The 19,584-nt window shown below is 29.7% G+C and overlaps 1 protein-coding gene across 1 annotated transcript; it reads right to left on the bottom strand.

Moving 5' to 3' along the window:
• Positions 1-10,055: 10,055 nt before the first annotated feature.
• LOC117921933 (glycine-rich protein 5-like) lies at positions 10,056-10,343 on the bottom strand. The gene has a single exon (XM_034839880.1). It carries the CDS (start codon positions 10,341-10,343, stop codon positions 10,056-10,058), a length of 288 nt encoding a protein of 95 aa, XP_034695771.1.
• Positions 10,344-19,584: the final 9,241 nt, after the last annotated feature.

Raw genomic sequence — 19,584 nt, 5'->3', positions numbered from 1 at the left:
TTTGAATTATATTTGATTTTTTTTTCACATTAAATATAATAATTCATTATTATTATATAGAAATTTAACAACACATTAGAGGGCAGGATTTGAATATTGCTTGGACAGAATTACGACATTGTTTATATCATCATTATTTTATCACAATGCTATGATTTAAGTTGAGTAAGATTGAGTTATATCTTCAAAATAGAAGTATTTAACAAGTTCCAGTGCTAACAAGAACATATACGATGAATTCATTTATAGAAGACAAGATAGTTATAATATACTAAGTAAGAGTAAAATTAAAATAACATATAATTAATATTTTTTAGATTGTAGTAATATATAATTTTATAAGTAATCCAAAGATAAAAAACTATTTAACTACACTAATAATTAAAAATTCAAAATACTGCTCCATTTATGATTCAACCTCTTTAGTTGGTTATGGGAGTATCTGACATCTCATTAAAATGTTATTCAACTATTGGAAGCGGACTTGGATATATTCAGAGTGAAATATCAATTTTTGGGAGTGAAATTTTATATTTTTATATTGCAAGTTACAACAATATAAATTTTATACTAAATAAATATTAAATAATTCCATTTTACCTATATTAGTCACCATATTATGAGATATATTTTTTCACAAAAAAAATATTGTTTCCTTTAAGATAATTTTTAAATAAATCTTGTATGAATACTTTTTTTTTTTTCCAATGATAATGTTAGGACATATATAATTGTGGATCCCATATTTCGCACAATGCGTTCCCATTCGATGGTAAAACTCGTTTTTATTTGAAAATGATTTATTCTTTTATAAAATGATTGAGAGTTGCCACTTATTTTTGTTTTATTTTTAAAGGAAAAACAAAATAAGAAAGAAAACCCAAGTGTGACTCCTTATTTGAAAAAGACAGTCTGTGGAAAACTAAACCTGGATTTGAGGGTTAGGTTACTTATTGGGAAGACATGGTAAAGACCATAACATTCCTTTAAGCCCCTTAGAAACGAGTTTCTACTAAATAAAGTGATGCAAACATGACAATTAATTAGGAGATTGATGGATACCAAAATGATCATAGATCAAAAGCAAGTCATGATAACGAATAAATAAACAAAGTGAGAGTGAGAGCATACCTTGGCAGTAGGTAATAAAACACTATCATGAAAATAAGGTTAGCTCAAATACAAAATTATCGCATACATATCTAAAAGCAAGAACAAAGATCAAACAATATTCATTAAGCATAACAATTGACACTCGAAAGAGGAAGCTCATTTGTAGGGCTCCCACCAAAGCCCAATAGATTTTGCATGAATTAATATCACATATTCCATTATTTTTGGAGTTACGAAAATTCATTCATACTTATTAAAAATAAAGGAAAACGAAAAATTATTTTAAAATCAAAGAAACTTTGAGAAAAATGCTTCCTTGAAAGGAAAGGCAACAAGTTTATTTAAAAAAAAAATGGGATTCTTAGTAACTTAAAACCCTAATGAAGGATGAAAAGTGATAGAATTAAAAAATATTTGAAAACTAGAGTGAAATTAAAATTAATTGAAAGAAAACTAGAGTTTTGAAATTTATCCGAAAATTGAAGTCTCGAAAATTATTTGAAAATTGGAGTTTTGAAAATTAAGTTTAAGAATTGGAATTTTGGAAATTAAATTTGAAAGAAATTGAAATTTTGAAAATTATTTGAGAATTGGAGTTTTGAAAGTTAAATTTAAGAATTGGAGTTCTGGAAATTAAATTTGAAATAATTTGGAATTTTGAAAATTATTTGAAAATTGGAGTTTTGAAAATTAGTTTTAAGAATTGGAGTTTTGGAAATTAAATATGAAAGAAATTAGAATTTTGAAAATTATTTGAGAATTGGAGTTTTGAAAATTAAATTTAGGAATTGGAGTTTTGGAAATTAAATTTGAAAGAAATTGGAATTTTGAAAATTATTTGAGAATTAGAGTTTTGAAAATTAAATTTAGGAATTGGAGTTTTGGAAATTAAATTTGAAAGAAATTGAAAATTTGAAAATTAGAGTTTTAAAGATCAAATTAAGGAATTGAAGTTTCGAAAAATATTTGAAAATCAAAATTTTGGACAACTATTTGAAAATAGAAGTTTTGGAAATTAAATTTAAAAATTGAAAAAAATTAAAAGAATGAAATGTGGTGGTGAGATTGCATGCCAAAGGTGGCCATACAAAGTATGGGCTTGGGATGGAAGGTGGCTGCTTTGATCCACAAGCTTGAGTCTGCCAATGTGGACATATGTTGGAGCTGCCATGATGATCTTGAAGACTATTTCCAATAGATGGCTGCAAGTAATCAATTTGAGGTAATCATATTTCCTTTTTATATGCTAAAAAATCCATTGGACCAAATTTCCGCATGACTTTTCACGAAAGTGAGATTCTAAACAGCCTTCTCAACCTTTATGGATCTCCTTAAACTTGCCCTATTCCATGAAACATAATATTCTATGCGACACTAGTGGCTATTAACATTATTTCTAGTCGTGCATAGTGTTGTAATCAGAAAAGTACTCATTAGAAATGGTACCAGCAAGGTGTCTAGTAACATTTGATCCCGTGAAGACTTAGCAGCAAGCTAGGTGTCTGGAAAGCAATTGGTCACATACGCTAAGGTGGCCATGCATACGAATGGTGTGTACATGGAAAAGAATGGAAATGAGTTGGTGAGAAAAGCGTGGTGAAGGCTGCCAACTCTCATGCAAAATGCAAAAAGATGCAAACTTCCAGCTGCAAACATGTTTCTCTAGCTACATCGAAACATGTAAAGCTGGAAATGGAGCTTTCAAGGCTCGAAATGGAGCTTTCAAGGCTCGAAATGGAGCTTTCAAAGCTCGAAATGTAAGTTTTGAACCAAACGCGGCTCAAGCCCTTTCAAAGAGAGATCAGCTTGGAGTTCTCATCAATGGCGTCGTCAATCACTTCGTGAGAAAGGTAAAAGAAGATGGTGTGCTGGTTATCGCTGGTAGTGTAGAGAGAAGCGCTCGAGATTGAAACAACATCTCCAAACCTGAAGACAACTCCGACGAGGTATGTGAGAAAGAAAATTGTTGCTTGGCTTAGGTTGTCCTTCTCCATTTTCTATATTTCGCTTTTGGTATGGCCTAGACGTCCACTAGTTGTAGCTGAATGCTAGAAAATGATGGGTGGGGGTGCAAAGCTTGGGTGAGAGAGTGGCAACGATGGAAAGAGAAATGGGTTGATGGGAAATGGTAGCTTTGTTACTACAAGTGGGGAGAGAGCCAAAATGGAGTTCAAATGGGTTTCAAGTGGAAATCTTGCAAGCATTTCATATAGGATCTCAAAACAGGGCCAAGGAAATAGATTAGAAATCAAGTATAAAAATGCATGCAAACAAACTCAAATCCAAAAAGAATATGTAAAATTTTCCAAAGTTCATATTCAGGCACCAAAATAGAATCCTAATATGCACGAAAAAATAATGGAACCATGTGAAAAAGAAATAATAGGCAGGTTATAGAAAACATACCTATGCTACTCTCTTCTTGCACCTCTCTCTTATAGTCTCGTTCACTCCTTCTTCGCTCCCAACCCCTCTCTCAAGCTGCTACACGTTTTTCTTCCAAAAAATCCTTGCTGAAAAACCTTATCCCTCATGCTTTGTTTTCGTTCCTGAAATCTTCCCCTCGTCTAGCTTTCTTCCCCCCTTCTTTTACTTTCCCAGCTCGATTTTTTCTTCCCTTCCAACCCATCACCAGTTTTACTACTCACCACCCATTTCTCTGTCATCTGTTCAGAAGTAGTCCCCATCTCAACTACCACCATGGCAAGATGGTGGTGTCCTTGGCACATCTCCCGTGCATGTAGCTCACCTGGAAACCATAGAAGCCGTCGCCCACTCTAAAACATGTTGCCAACAAAGTGCTAAAAAATAATAAACAAACTTGACCAAAAAATGAGGGTCTACAATAATTTTAAAATTTTTCTTTAAATAAATTTAAATAAATCTTATATAAATACATTTCAAATATTAGTTTTCTTTAAGATAATTTTTAATTTTTTTTATAAACGAAAAAATTATAGTTTTAAAATTCATAGACCATCAACAATAAAAATAAAATTAAAACTATGATTATTAATGGAAAGATATAAAAATAAAAATTAGAAAAATAAAATTAAAAATATAAAACCTATATGCGATATTTGGTTCTTGCAAAGTCCTAAGGAAAAATTATAAAGAAAATTTTCTTATATTTTTATACCATGAAATAAAAGTAAAGTGCATTGTTCAAAAATTTATTTTCTTTTGCTTAACTTTTTTATGGACAATAATAAAACCTTGTTAAATGAGTGCTTGATAAATTAATAACCTTGTTTAGATAATAAAATCCTATAATCCTAACATAGGTCAATTTATTAAATTAATAGACCTCGCTAAATGTATAAAATAATAAAATTTTGAGAAGTCCTCAAGGACCCAAAAAAATATAAATTAATAATTATATATATAGTAACTTTTATAACTTTCATTTTTCTCAATTCACTAATTCTCGAATCATTCCATACTTAAAACCTCTTTTATCTTTGAAGATACTAAGTTTTGATATCACATTTCCAATTTTAGGAGTCTTTCAATCTTTTGCAATTAATAACCATTTTTTCTATTTTTTACTTTCTTGGGCTTCTAATGTGTTAACCATTTGCCATATCCATTGTTTTTAGATTTATAAGTTATACATGTATAAGTATTAATTAGTAAAAACATATATATTCTTTATAAATTAATAAATTATATATATGTCAATCATATAATAACCCACTAAAAGAATAATTTCTTTTGGCCTTAAGAGTATTATTTTATAAAGGTTTTACTATAAGGAAAATAAATATAATTTTTTTAATCTTTTTTCTTTCTCTTAAACTTGTTGTCAATCAAATATAGCTAGAGATGTAATTCAAAATCCATTATTCTATCACTCTTAGGCCCTATTTTGATCAATTTATGGGAAGTCAAAAACCCTTTTTTTTTTTTTAAGCTCAATAATAGGTTCTATGTCTATTTGGGTAATTTTGTTTAAAGGAACTTAACATCAAAGCCAAAAAAATATTGCTTCTAGTAGAAACTCTACTTTGACTTACTCAAAAAGTATTTTTATATTTAATAAAACTTTTTATATACCAATATTATTTGTTAAAAATTAACACTTTAGCTTCATCCTCAACTTAGAGTTGAAGTCAAAATCAAATATATATTCCCAAAAATGAATTTAATAAAAAAATCCTTACTAGAAAAAAAAATTTATTTCCAAAAAAGAAAAATTCCTCATGAAAAAAATATAATTCCCAAAGTATTTTCAGAATAATCATTAGGTAAAGTGAATAAAACTTATAGGTGTAAGTTAGTGTACAAGAAGAATGTAGAGTAGATGGATAGATTGAGACTTATGTGGTTAAGACTATAACTAAAGGTTATAGTTTAAAACTTTGTTTCAACTATAGAAAACCTTTTCAATAATAGTCAGACTCAACTATATCAAATTACTCTTATTTATTGCCATGTGTCTCATTTATGAGATACAACAATCAAACATTTTCATAGCAAAATGCCTTGTGTGTATAAGAACATATCGGGGAAGCATGGTGATGCTCTAAGATCTTATAAGTCAATGATAATCTTCTCATTAGAGATGATGTAGGGATATTGTCATCAATCAAAATCTAGTAGTCTACCCAGTTCTAGATGAAAAACTAAAAAGAAACGTGATATATTCTTGGGTTAAGGTATTTTGGGACTGCAAGAATAGGAAAATTGCATCAAATCACCTACTTTGATGAGCATTTGGTCAAGTAAATGATGTAAAACTTCAAGAAGGTTTGTTACCTTTTGGATTTAGAGTTGTTTTTCTCAAGATCAATATCCTTGGACATTTGTGGGGAGAGATTTCATTAAGGTAATATCCTATGCTTCTACAATGTGTAGCTTTAAGTATGCAATGTTATGTGTTAGACCAAATATTTTCTTTGCTTTAGGAATAGTGAGTAGATGTTAGTCTATTTCCTTATTAGAGCTTTGAGCGAATATCAAACATATACTAATGTATTTTTAGAGAATGATAGATTATATGTTTGTAAGTCCTTGCGATGAGTTGGTACTCATTTTGTATCGAGAATTGGACTTTTAGTTTGATAAGGATTCTCGCAGGTTTACCTCTAGGCATGTGTACACTCTAAGTGGTTTTTGTTGCTTCTATAGAATAAAAGGAAGCCTTTTGGCTTACGGGTAGTTCCCTTACCTATATTATCTAAGATCTTGTTATGTGATAATAGTGGGACAGTGGTGTAATATAAAGAACTGAAGTATCACTAGAAGAGGAAACACATAAAAGGAAGTGTTACTTTATTATGAGATAATAAGGGGAGATGATTTGATTTTGAAGTAGAATATTTCTACGATGCCCAATTTGTTTTTGGGACTAATGAAAGTTTATTGGAATTGAACCCTTAAAAGAAAAACACAATGTAACAAAGTTAGACTTAATTGTCTCCTTGCTATCTCTTTGGTGCATTAACATTAATTTGAGCATTCAACTTATGTCTCTTATATTGTATATGACTTAGGTGTTTTAGGAGTTCTACAAAATATACAAGTCATGAGTTCCTTATAAGTAAATAAGTTGTCCATATTAGTTCATGGATTTAGGTCATCTAATAAAGACTATAGTGCATCACCTGTTAATTAGAAGGATGACTTGTCATGGTTGTTGGGATAAGTTTCTGATGAAGAGTGCATTAGTGTATGCGATATACACTGGATAAGACTTACAGTGAATTATGAAGCAAGACTATCAATTTTCATGATTCACTAAACTACTATACTGCATGAACCCTAAACCTTAAGAGGATATTAAATCTATGTTAAAATTAATAGAAGACTTTGAACTATGAGTGAGATCTTAAAATAGTCATATATTCCTATGAATTGTGTTACTATTGATGGAGACTAGTGACAATGAGTATTCTTAATAAAAACATCATAATATCTTATGTGATTGAGATAATGTGTCCCCTCGGGTAATGCAAAAATTATGCAATTATGAAATTTGTGGCACTATAGTAATTCTTTAAGTGGAATTTGAATATATTCATATAATTCAGAAAAATCTTTGAAACATTTTATTTAACTTATTACCAAAAGTAATGTTCAAAAGTTATTAAAATAAGAAAGGAAGAAGATTAAAAGAAAATTTAAACCTTTTAGTTTAGGATAGTAAAATAAAATAAATAAAAAAACTTAAAATGCTTTTTAGTATAAAAGAAAAGAAGAAAATAGTGAATATATTTATCTTAAATAGTATTTTAATCGTTAAATTATTTACTTCTAAAATGTAAAAGATAGTTTTTATTTATTTAAATTAACTTTTTTTTAGAAAGTATTTTTTAAAATAGTTTTTGAATCATTAATATATTTTTTTGTTTATTTATAATTTAAAAATAGAAAAAAATATTGATTTTTAATTATTTATAAAAAGAGTTTTTAAAAACAATAAAAATTTTAAATAAAGGAGAATTTGCTAAAAATAATATATGAAGAGTGGATAAAGATAAAAATAATGGGTCCCATAAACATGATGAGTTAGTACAATTTATTAGGTATTATATTTGATGTAGTAAGTAATTTACTATTTCATATCCTTCTAATCTTGTGATTAATGCGGGTCACAGGAGGACGTCGGCCTCTTATTATGCCAACTGCGCTGAAAGCTCAATTCTTCTCATTTCTTCCTAATCTATACTACAAATGTAGAAGATGGGACATATTTATAGGCTCGGTCCAGGCTTGGTGTAATTTTCAAAATTTTGATCGTTTTTCTCAACTCGAAGCCGTGTGGCTCACTCAAGCTTATAGTTTGAATAGGTTTTCTTTGTTCTCTTAAGAAACCTTGCTAATATGAAGCTTCAAAGAGATTTTCAAAGTCCTGCGTGAGCTTATTTTTCAAGCTCAAGTTGAGAGGTTGGCAAGTTGACGAAGAAACAATGGCGGTTGATGCTGTATATATATATATATATTCGTAAAGGAGTAGACTTTTTCATGATAAGGAACAAAAATTCTCAGGTCTTGATCTTCTTGTTTATATGCTTTCTGAACGTAAGAATTAATTTGGGATGAAGATTTGTTAATGGTATTGGAACATGTGGTTGTCAAAAATATTTGTGAAAATTTTATATTAAAGAGAAAAATTGAAAATAACATGGAATGACACGTGGTCTATTAAACATCTTAAAATCAAGTTTCATAAATTCCGTAATTCTAAGTGATGGAATTTAAGGAATTAATTCATGCAAGAATAAAACGGGTTTTGGGTGGGGGCCCAACATTATTGGATGTTTCCTTTGAAAATCAATTTGATTGAGTTGTGACATGTGATGACTTCGTACTCGATTTAGTGGCATGTGAGTTATGTTTTATGTCCATTATTTATGCACTAACCTCATTTCTTGATAACTCATTTTGGCTTATTGCCTAGGTACGTATCTACTCGCATCTTGGTCATTCTCTCTACATGTTTTGATTTTCATATGTGCATGATCGTTCTAGGTGCTCATTGATTTACTCATCAATTGTCATGTTAACTTCATTTTATTAGTAGAAACCCGACTTTAGGGACTTAGAGGGTGCTACAGTCTTTATCGTACCTTTCCGATAAGCAACCTGACCCTCGAGTCTAATCCGATTTTTCACGGACTACCTTTTCCAAAATAAGGAGTCATACTTAGGATTTTCTTTCTTATTTTGTTTACCATTTTAAAAATAAAACAAAAATAAGTGGTGACTCCAAGTCATTTTCTAATAAATAAAATTATTTTTCAAATAAAATCGAGCTCACCATCAAATGGAAATGCATGAGCAGAAATGCGGGGTTCACAACTACATGAGCTTGTACAATTTATTATTTGGGATATTTGATGTGGTAAGTAAAATGAGTATTTTTATCAATTACTATCTCATATCCTTATAATCTTGTAATCAAATATGAGTAATAAGAGGACTTGGGCCTCTTATTATGCTAACTGAGCTGAAAGCACAATTCTTCGCATTTCTTCCTAATCTATACTAAATATGTAGAAGATGGGACATATTTATAGGTGAGGTTCAAACTTAGTGTGATTTTCAAAATTTTGATCATTTTTCTCAACTCGAAGCCGTGTTGGCTCACTCAAGCTTATAGTTTGAATAGGTTTTCTTTGTTCTCTTAAGAAATCTTGCTAATACGAAGCTTCAAAGAAATTTTCAAAGCCTTGCGTGAGCTTATTTTTCAAGCTCAAGTTGAGAGGTTGGCAAGTTGATGTAGAAACAATGGCGGTTGATGCTGACTTTTCATGGTCAATGATATATATATATTCATAAAGGAGTAGACTTTTCATGATAAGGAACAAAAAATCTCAGGTCTTGATCTACTTGTTTATGTACTTTCTGAATGTAAGAACTAATTTGGGATGAAGATTTGTTAATGGTTTTGGACCATGTGGCTGTCAAAAATATTTGTGAAAATTTTATATTAAAGAAAAAAATTGAAAATAAACACGTGTTCTATTAAACATTTTAAAATCAAGTTTCTTAAATATTTTTTTACAACGTTGGATTCCTAAGAATTTGAACGAAAAGATAAAAGAGAAATTAAAAAAATTTGTGATAAAAAATAAAATATGAATTTAAAACTAATAAATTATTTTTATATATTATTTTAAATTTATTTTATATATTTGAGTTTCACTACATAAGAGTTAAATATTTTAAAAGTGTATTTAGTAATATTTGATTTTTTTCTAATAAAAAAAAAATTAATATATATATATTTTAACGATGAAATCTCTATTACATTCATTTACGAGCTTCAATACAAAGAAAATATCAACAAATACAACAACCTCGATTAGGGCTTGCTCACATGGAATCGAATCAAGATGAATATGGGAAACTTTTTTTTGCATACGATAAAGAATTTTGAGGTTTATTTTCTATGACATTTATAGGACACTTTGAGTAAAAACTATTTTGTTTTTTCTTCAGCAACCTCCACCACTACCACCGCCGCCACCACAACCACCGCCACCACCTCCACAACCACCGCCACCACCTCCACAACCACCGCCACCACCGCCACCACCACCACCACCTCCACGACGTGAAGTAGAAGAATCCCCACAAGCAAATATGACCATGGATATAATAGAGAGAGACATGATGATCATGCAAAGCAAGAGCAGCGCCCCAGAGCTTGAAGCCACCATGCCTACTTGCTCTCCGCCACCACCGCCACCACCACCACCTAGTGCCATCAAACCTCTTGTCATCGTTTCTTTCTAATCTATACTATAGTTGTAGAAGATTGGACATATTTATAGGCCAAGGTCAGTCTTGGTGTAATTTTAAAAAATTTGATGAGTTTTCTCAACTCCAATCCGTGTGGCTCACTCAACCTTATCGTTTGAATGGTTTTTCTTTGTCCTCAAGAAATCTTGTTAATCTGAAGCTTCGAAGAAATTTTCAAGGCGGGGCCCTCCGTGGGCTGAATTTTCTATCTCAAGTTTAATAGGTTAGCAAGTTGATGACGAAACAATGGCCACTGATGCACTTCTCATGATATTATCATAAAGGAGTAGACTTTTCACGATAAGGAACAAAAAATCTGTGGTCTTGATCTTCTTGTCTATATACTTTGGGATGAAGGTTTGTTAAATTGATAGGAAGTCCATCCATGTGGTTGTCAAAAGTACTTGCGAAAAAAAATTTAGGACTGGTTTGTTCATGTTTCTCTTGAGAACTGTTTTTTATTCCCTTCACTTAAAAATCATTTTTAAAAATAAGTTTCAAAAAATATGATGAAATAGAATTATGTTTTTTTTTATAAAAAAAAAATAAATGAAAACAAATCCTATTAATTTTTAAAAAATTATTTTCTAGTCCATTTTATTTTTAAAAATTATTTCTAAAGAACAACAATTAAACAATATTAAAAATTTAATCTAATGGTAAATGAAGATCCCACGGTGAATGTGGGGATAGACAAAACGAGTGGCGCATGGGAATTTCAGGTTCTAAAGGAAGATGGCACCATTTCTGGCGGTGAGCTTTCTTAGGTTGGCGGCAAGGATTTTATCCGGTGACGGAGCCAGAAATGTGAGGCAGGTGAGCAAAATACAACAAATTTATTTCATAACCGTTTTGAAAAAACAATTATAAAAACTAGTTTTTTTTTTTTTTGAAAACTTTTCTTTAATCTTCTATGGAATAAATGTCTTTTGGAACTTGAAATATTTTTAACCTTTTTTAATACTTTTTAATATGTTTTAGAAAATAATTTTTTATGTAGTGCTTTATTTTTAATTATATTTTATATTTATATAATTATTTTTTAAAACAATAGTCATCCAAAAATACGCAGTTTCCTATTTTTAAAAACAAAAAACAACTTTTTGTTTTTTGATTATTAAATATATTTTTTTGTTCTAAAGAATAGAAAATTATTTTTAAAAATAGTTATCAAACAGACCCTAAATCTTGTAGTTTATGTTCAAATCCAACTTAAAACAATGATTTCAAACTTGCTTGGATAGTAAAAGATGTTATTCGAAAATATACCGTTTTCTGTTTTTAAGAATAAAAAACTATTTTTTGTTTTTTAGTTATTAAATAAGTTTTTTTTTTTCTAAAGAATAAAAAATTGTTTTAAAAAACAACTATCAAATAGACCCTAAATCTTATAGTTTGAGTTCAAATCCAATCCCAAACAATGGTTTCAAACCTGTTTGGGCATATACGGGCCTCACTAGTGATTTTATCCCTCCATTTAATGCCAAAATTCCACTTAAGACATGATTTTATACTTAATTATAATCATTCAATAATTTATTATGATTTAATTTAAGAATAAAAAACTATTTTTTGTTTTTAGGTTATTAAATATGTTTTAAAAAAAAAAAAAAAAAAAAACAGCTATCAAATACACCCTAAATCTTATAGTTTGAGTTCAAATCCAATCCCAAACAATGGTTTCAAATGCGCATATATGGGCCTCACTAGTGATTTTATCCCTCCATTTAATGCCAAAATTTCACTTAAGACGTGATTTTATACTTAAGTGGAATTTGAACATATTCATATAATTCAGAAAAATCCTTGAAACATTTCATTTAACTTATTACCAAAAGTCATGTTCAAAAGTTATTAAAATAAGAAAGGAAGAAGATTAAAAGAAAATTTAAACCTTTTAGTTTAGAATAGTAAAAGAAAAAAAAACTTTTTATATACTAATATTATTTGTTAAAAATTAACACTTTAGCTTCATTCTCAACTTACCATTAAAGTCAAATTCAAATATATATTCCCAAAAAAGAATTTTTAAAAAAAAATCTTTACTAGAAAAAATTTTATTTCCAAATTATTTTTTTCAAAAAAAATTCCTCATGAAAAAAAAAATATAATTCCCAAAGTATTTTTAAAAAAAATCATTAGGTAAAGTGAGTAAAACTCATAGGTGTAAGTTAGTGTACAAGAAGAACATAGAGTAGATGGATAGATTGAGACTTATGTGGTTAAGACTGTAACTAAAGGTTATAGTTTGAAACTTTGTTTCAACTATAGAAAACCTTTTCAATAATAGTCAGACTCAACTCTATCAAATTACTCTTATTTATCGTGGTGTGTCTCATTTATGAGATACAACAATTTTCATGGGTGGGGGCCCTGAGTGGGCCGAATTTTCTATCTCAAGTTTAAGACATTAGCAAATTGCTAAACAACGGCCATTGATGCTAACTTCTCATGATATTTTCATAAAGGAGTAGACTTTTCATGATAAGGGACAAAAAATTTGTGGTCTTAATCTTCTTGTCTATGAACTTTCTGATGGGATAAACACAAAGAATGCACAACCAGGTTTTATCCTTTCTTGTGAGAACCTAATAGGAATCAATCAAATAGAGCAACAAGAATTCACCCAATCAACAAGTATATGAACACCAATAATTTTAGCATGGAAAACCTTCTCCAATATGAGAAGTAAAAATCACGGGACCCTTAGGCCACTTAAAAACTCCACTAATATAATTAATGGGTCACACAATTCTCTCTAGATAAAAGTTGAGGCATACATCAACCATATTTCAAGATCAATTAATCCTGGCAATTTCAACAACTTTGGATAAAAATAATGGAGAGATCTCACCAAACACACCACTGTTCTCGGACTGAAATATAACTGTTCCAAACTCCAAATCCAATCTCCACCGTTTAGAATGAAGATCAATAAGTCACGAATGTGCTCTCCCAAAATCGGCTCAATCGAACCACAGATTAACCTTGATCGGAGCTTATGATCAAAACTGTTCGGATATAAAATGCATCAAAATAAAGGCTCTGTTCTTGGATTGAAAGACGACCGTTCGAATCTCCAAATCTGATCTCCACCATTCAGATTGAAGATCAATGAGTCACAAACCTCTTCTCCAAATTTCAGGTCGATCAGCCCACAAACGAAGCGGGATCGTACCTTTGATGAAATCTGAGCAGTGAAGAAAAACTGTGTTTTTCTCTTCAAATATGGTGGTTCTCCCATTCTCTCTCTTTTTCTTCTACCTCCAGTGGCTGCAAAAATTGGAAGAAGAAGAAAAAAAAAAATTTATCTTCTAACCCTTTTATATAAAGGCCTAAGAGACCTTAAATTTTGGGCTCTCAATTTTGGACATTCTACATTAGGAAAAACCTAATACTTTCTTTACGTGATAAGTAATTTGGGATGAAGGTGTTGGAATTTAAGGGTATGGAAACAAAGGACTAGCCCAAAAGACATTAAAAAAGAACAAAATGAATAAAAAGAAAAACTTATCAGCTAAGGCGTGACAAGTACTGTCCTTGAAATAGATCCACCCCCTTCAAAGACGAACTTGGTGCATTAGGGTACCAGTGGTCTACCACCAGGATTCAACAGTCAGATCTTGCCTTGGATTCACTCTGAAAGCGAGATGTGTACAACTCGGATTTTTAAATAAATTCATCCAAATAAATGTATGAAAATACTCATTGAAAAACTCTTTGAAAAATTCTCTGAAAAATTGGTATTCAAGTATAGAGAGGGGTGACCTACATTTATAGGCCACTAACATAGTCCCAATGGGAATCTACTTGTAATTAGAAGATGACACAAAGTGGAAGGTTATTCTACTTATCAAAGGAATGAGAGGAGACTAGCACAATCCCAATAGAACTCTTCCAAAAAATATAACACTAATAGAATAAAATAAAATGTAATAAAATAAAAAATAATTCTCAATAGGACACTTTCCAAAAATATAAGACTAATAGAATAAAATAAATTAAATTAAAAGTAATTTCCAAAAATAAAAATAGAAATTATTTACCCTTTTCCTCGTGAAGGTTTGTTAAATTGATAGGAAGTACATCCATCTTATCAAGCTGCTACAATTTTTAACGGAATTGGACCATGTGGTTGTCAAACGTACTTGCGAAAATTTTAGGACTGGTTTGTTCATGCACTACTACAAAAAGAGTTTATGGTGTCACTATTTACGGTGTCACTTTTAAAATAATGACACCATAGGATTTATAATTAATAAAGGTGACACATCATATAAAAAATCTTGAATTGAGGTAGTTAGATGATATTAATTTTATATTTATAGTGTCATTTTTTGGGAAGTGACATCATATAAAATAATTTTTTTTTAAGTATTATAACCCATTTTTAGAATTAATAATGATGGATACTATATAAAAATCCCATTGTTTCCATATCTCACCCCCAATCCAAAAAATCTCAATATATAAATCCTATATATAAAATCGTGATCTTCTTCAACCTTTTCTCTCACCCATAGTCAACACGCTCACAACCGACATTCTTCACTTTGTGGACTCCCAGGTAACCCAAAATCTCTTGAATCTATCATTTTTTTTTCTTTTATTAATGTCATTGTATTAATTGTTTCAACATCTTTGTATTATGGTTTTTGTGAATTGTGTATTCTTGAGTTGTAGGGAAGAAAAATTTAGGTTTAATCTTCTAGCATAGAAGAAAAAACTGTAGATTAATTGATTTTTTAATCTAAACCAAACACATGATCAAATCCTTAAAAAAAGTGAAAAATAGGAAAAAAAAATGAATGATTTTTAATATCTATTTGTGTGAGAATGACAGGTACAGAATTTTTTTGAGATATACTATCACATAATCTTCATCCTTTCTAAAAAACGAGAGAGGAAAAAAAAATGATTTTTCTGTTTGTATCTAAGTGGGAATGAGATATAGAATTTCGTTGAGAGTATCCAACCCCAAAAGGACCAATTCGGGAAGGCATGTGTGGTATTGACGGGAGATGATAAGATGGAAATCATAACCATAGCCATGTTTGATCTCTCTATGTCTTTCTATCCTCTTCAATTAATTCATGGGCATAGATATTTTATTTAGTTTTTATATTTAGTTTATTTATAGTTTATTTAGTTTCTAAAATCCAATTAGCTAGATATTTTATTTGATTTTATTTTTATATTTAAGTAGTTGAGTTTTGGAAAGTTTTATATTTTGTTAATAGAAATAGAAATTTTTATATTTTTTATTATTAGGAATTTTTATTTTGTTAAATTGTAAGTATCTATCTCAATAAGAGATTATTAATATTCAAATGAAAGTGATGAAAGAGAGTAAATATTTTAATGTTCAATTATATTTTAATGTTTTTTTTTTTACATAAGGGTTTATTTATGTTTTCAATTTTGAAGTTCCCTTTCCAAGTTCATCAACAAAAGTAGTGTCCAACCTTAAAATGGGCATGTGTGGTATTGACGGGAGATGATAAGATGGAAATCATAACCATAGCCATGTTCTCTCTATGTCTTTCTATCCCCTTCAATTAATTCATGGGCATAGATATTTTATTTAGTTTTTATATTTAGTTTATTTATAGTTTATTTAGTTTCTAAAATCCAATTACCTAGATATTTTATTTGATTTTGTTTTTATATTTAAGTAGTTGAGTTTTGGAAAGTTTTTATATTTTGTTAATAAAAATAGATATGAGGACTTAAAGGGTTTATATTTAGGTAGTGCTTGAGCCAAGGAAAATGATAGTCCACTATCTTGACCCTATGCATCACAAACCATGTGAGGACTTAAAGGATATCGTAAGCATGTAAGTTCTTCATATTATTTTTCATAGTATTATTTTTAAATAAAAAAAATACATTCACCTCAAACACATTTTTTTATTATTTATATATATATATTAAAACATATAACATTTACCTATTTTTAAAATGTACCCATTGAACTTATTTACATAGGACTCTTTGAATATCTGCAAAGAAAACATCTAAGAGGGAGTCATCTTAGCAACTAGTGCAAGTGACATCCAAAAATTTTTCTTTACACATTAGCTTATGCATTTGCACCATTTATATATGTGAGTACTAATGTTATTTTATAATTGATCGATTAGTGTCCAAGACAAGAAGGAGGGTTCGAATGTGGCTACTTTGTTATGAGATTCATTAAAGAGATAATTTTTTATCCTACAATTATTGCTTCAAAGGTATTACTTATTTAATGAATTGTACATAGTTTTAGGCTTCCAAATGTTATGCATTTTAATGTTATTTTCTTATTTGATTTCAATTTTGTGATAAAAAAAACATATTCTCAAGTAGAATTATATTTCCATTTATTCATCAGAAGAAGCGCCCTTCGATGAAATTAGAGGAGAATGGGCTACTTTTGTGCTACAACTAATCATGAATCATGTTAATGCATCATGATCACCATGCATGGTGAGTCCCTTAGCTACTACATGAATTTTTCCATAGGTATTGTATAGTAATGCTTATTCTTTGAATAATGTTTCTATTTGAAAAAAAAAATAGTTCTTAGATTTGTTCATTTATGATAACATCGATCCATGTTTATTTTCTTCAATAAAAATCTCTAAAACTCATTAAATTTTGAAATGCAGGTATACACTCTTGGGATGGTGAAATGGAGAATAAAAAGAAAGAAGAAGGCAACAAGATTTGGGTTTTTAAATGCAACTCTTATGTTATACGTTGTAGGACATAAACGTTACTTTAATTGCAACTGAGAAATTTAGATTTTTAGATGGGACTTTTATGTCATTTTATGGTTAGCTGGTTTTATGCTTAGGAAATGGAGGTATACATGAATCTTGGGATCTTTAACATTTCTAAATCATGTTTTGGTATGTATTCACTCTTCTTTTTTAGTTTTGATGGGTTTGATATGTTGGATGTACTATCCTTTTGTGAACATTTGATATACAAATATTATTAGATGATCAATGTATTATGAGTTATTCCAAAAGCATTACAGAAAAATGAGTTAAATATAATATGATTGTTATATTTATGGACAAAATATAAATAGGTTAATCTTATTAATTCATAAGCATTACAAAAATCAACAACTAAAACCAATCATATCTTCCACAATAATTTACAATGATGTGATACCATAACTTAAAGGTGATGCATTTAATGTGACATCATAACTCAAAGATGATGTATTTAATGTGACACCCTATCATCACTAGAAATATATGGTGTCACTTCCGAATGGGTCACCATTTATCTACTTTGGTGTCACTTCCAAATACGTCACCAATTGGTACCCTCTATGGTGTCAGTGGAGAAGGTGATGCTATGTTATAGTGACACCCTATGTTTATGGTGACTCGTTATAAATGTCACCATATACCTTTTTCCTTGTAGTGATGTTAACTGTTTTTTATTCCTTTTTAACTTAAAAATAAATTTTAAAAAATTATGACCAAATAGACTTATGGTTTTTTTAAAAAAATAATAAGATGAAAACAACTACTACTAATTCTTTAAAAATTATTTTCTAATTCACTTTATTTTTAAAAATTATTTCTAAAGAACAATAGTCAAACAATATTAAAATTTAATTTAAAGGTAAATGAAGATCCCATGGTGAACATGGGAGATAGACAAAACGAGTGGTGCATGGGAATTCCAAGTTCTAAAGGAAGATGGCACCATTTCTGGCGGTGAGCTTTCTTAGGTTAGCGGCAAGGATTTTATCCGATGACAGAGTTAGAAATGTAAGGTAGGTGAGCAAAATATAACAAATTTATTTCATAATCATTTTGAAAAAACAATTCTAAAAACTAGTTTTTGAAAACTTTTCTTTAATCTATCGTGGAATAAATGTCTTTTTGGAAGTTGCAATGTTTTTTAATGCTTTTTAATATTTTTTAGGAAATAAATTTTTATGTAGTGTTTTATTTTTAATTATTCTCTATATTTATATAATTATTTTTTAAAACAATAGTCATTCAAAAATAAGTGAAAACAACTTAAAATAATTAATAATAGAAAGATTTATTCATCTTCATAACTGAAACCACTTTCACTAAGAAACAGATGTCCCTAGAGGATGTCATAATCCATATTAGGAATGAGGAACAAAACTGAAATAGGGACAATGTTGAAAAAGCTAAGGAATTGTCTTCTAAGGCTAATGTAGTAAAAGAAAAACCTAAACCCAAAAACAATAGGTCTAGAAAGCAAATCTCTAGGACCAAGTCCAATGCATCAAACAAGGTCCAAAACCCAACTATTAAAAAACGGGGTAATTGCTTTGTCCGTGGCAAGTCTGGACACCATGCAGCTCAATGTCACCATAAAAAGAGAACTAAGAAGTCCAATTCAAAGGCAAATATGGCAGAGACAGAGCTGATCACAATAGTAATCACCTCTGAGGTGAGCATGGTCACCAATATGAAAGACTAGGTGGTAGACTCTAGGGCTATCGGGCACATCTATGAAAATAGAAGTGCATTTACTTCTTATACCACTCTAAAGGAAGGAGAGGAACGAGTAGTCATGGGTGATTCTAGATCTACTTCAGTGATTGGCAAAGGGAAAGTTCTCCTCAAGCTAACCTCTAGAAAATTGCTTGCCCTCATTGATGTTCTTCATGTGCCAGATTTCCACTGGAACTTGGTGTCAGTATCTCTGCTTGGAAAAACAAGATTGAGGATCTTATTTGATTCTGATAAAATAGTTTTAACCAAGAATGATGCATTTTTGGGAAAGAGCTATTCTAATCAGGGTTTATTTATGTTGAATGTTTATGATATTATCAATAATAATGCATCTTCTTCTTCTGCTTACATAGTTGATTCTTGTGATATTTGACATGGTAGACTAGGACATGAGAACTTTTCATATATGAAGAAAATGGTCGAATTGAGTTTAATCCCTAATACATCCTTAGAAAACCATGGAAAATGTGAATCTTATGTAGAATCTAAAACCATAAAGAAATCTTACAAATCGGTTGAAAGAGAATTAGATCTACTAAGTTTAATACACAATGACTTAGGAGACCTAAAAAATACAATGACTAGAGGTGGTAAACGATTCTACATAACTTTCATAGATGACTACTCAAGGTATACAAGGGTATATCTTTTGAGAAACAAAGATGAAGCAAGATATGTTTTCATCAATTACAAAAATGAAGTGGAAAATCAACTAAGT

The sequence above is a fragment of the Vitis riparia genome, chromosome 9, assembly GCF_004353265.1.
Source record: "Vitis riparia cultivar Riparia Gloire de Montpellier isolate 1030 chromosome 9, EGFV_Vit.rip_1.0, whole genome shotgun sequence".
Classification (NCBI taxonomy): Eukaryota; Viridiplantae; Streptophyta; class Magnoliopsida; order Vitales; family Vitaceae; genus Vitis; species Vitis riparia.
This window is presented reverse-complemented; position numbering and strand designations above follow the sequence as displayed.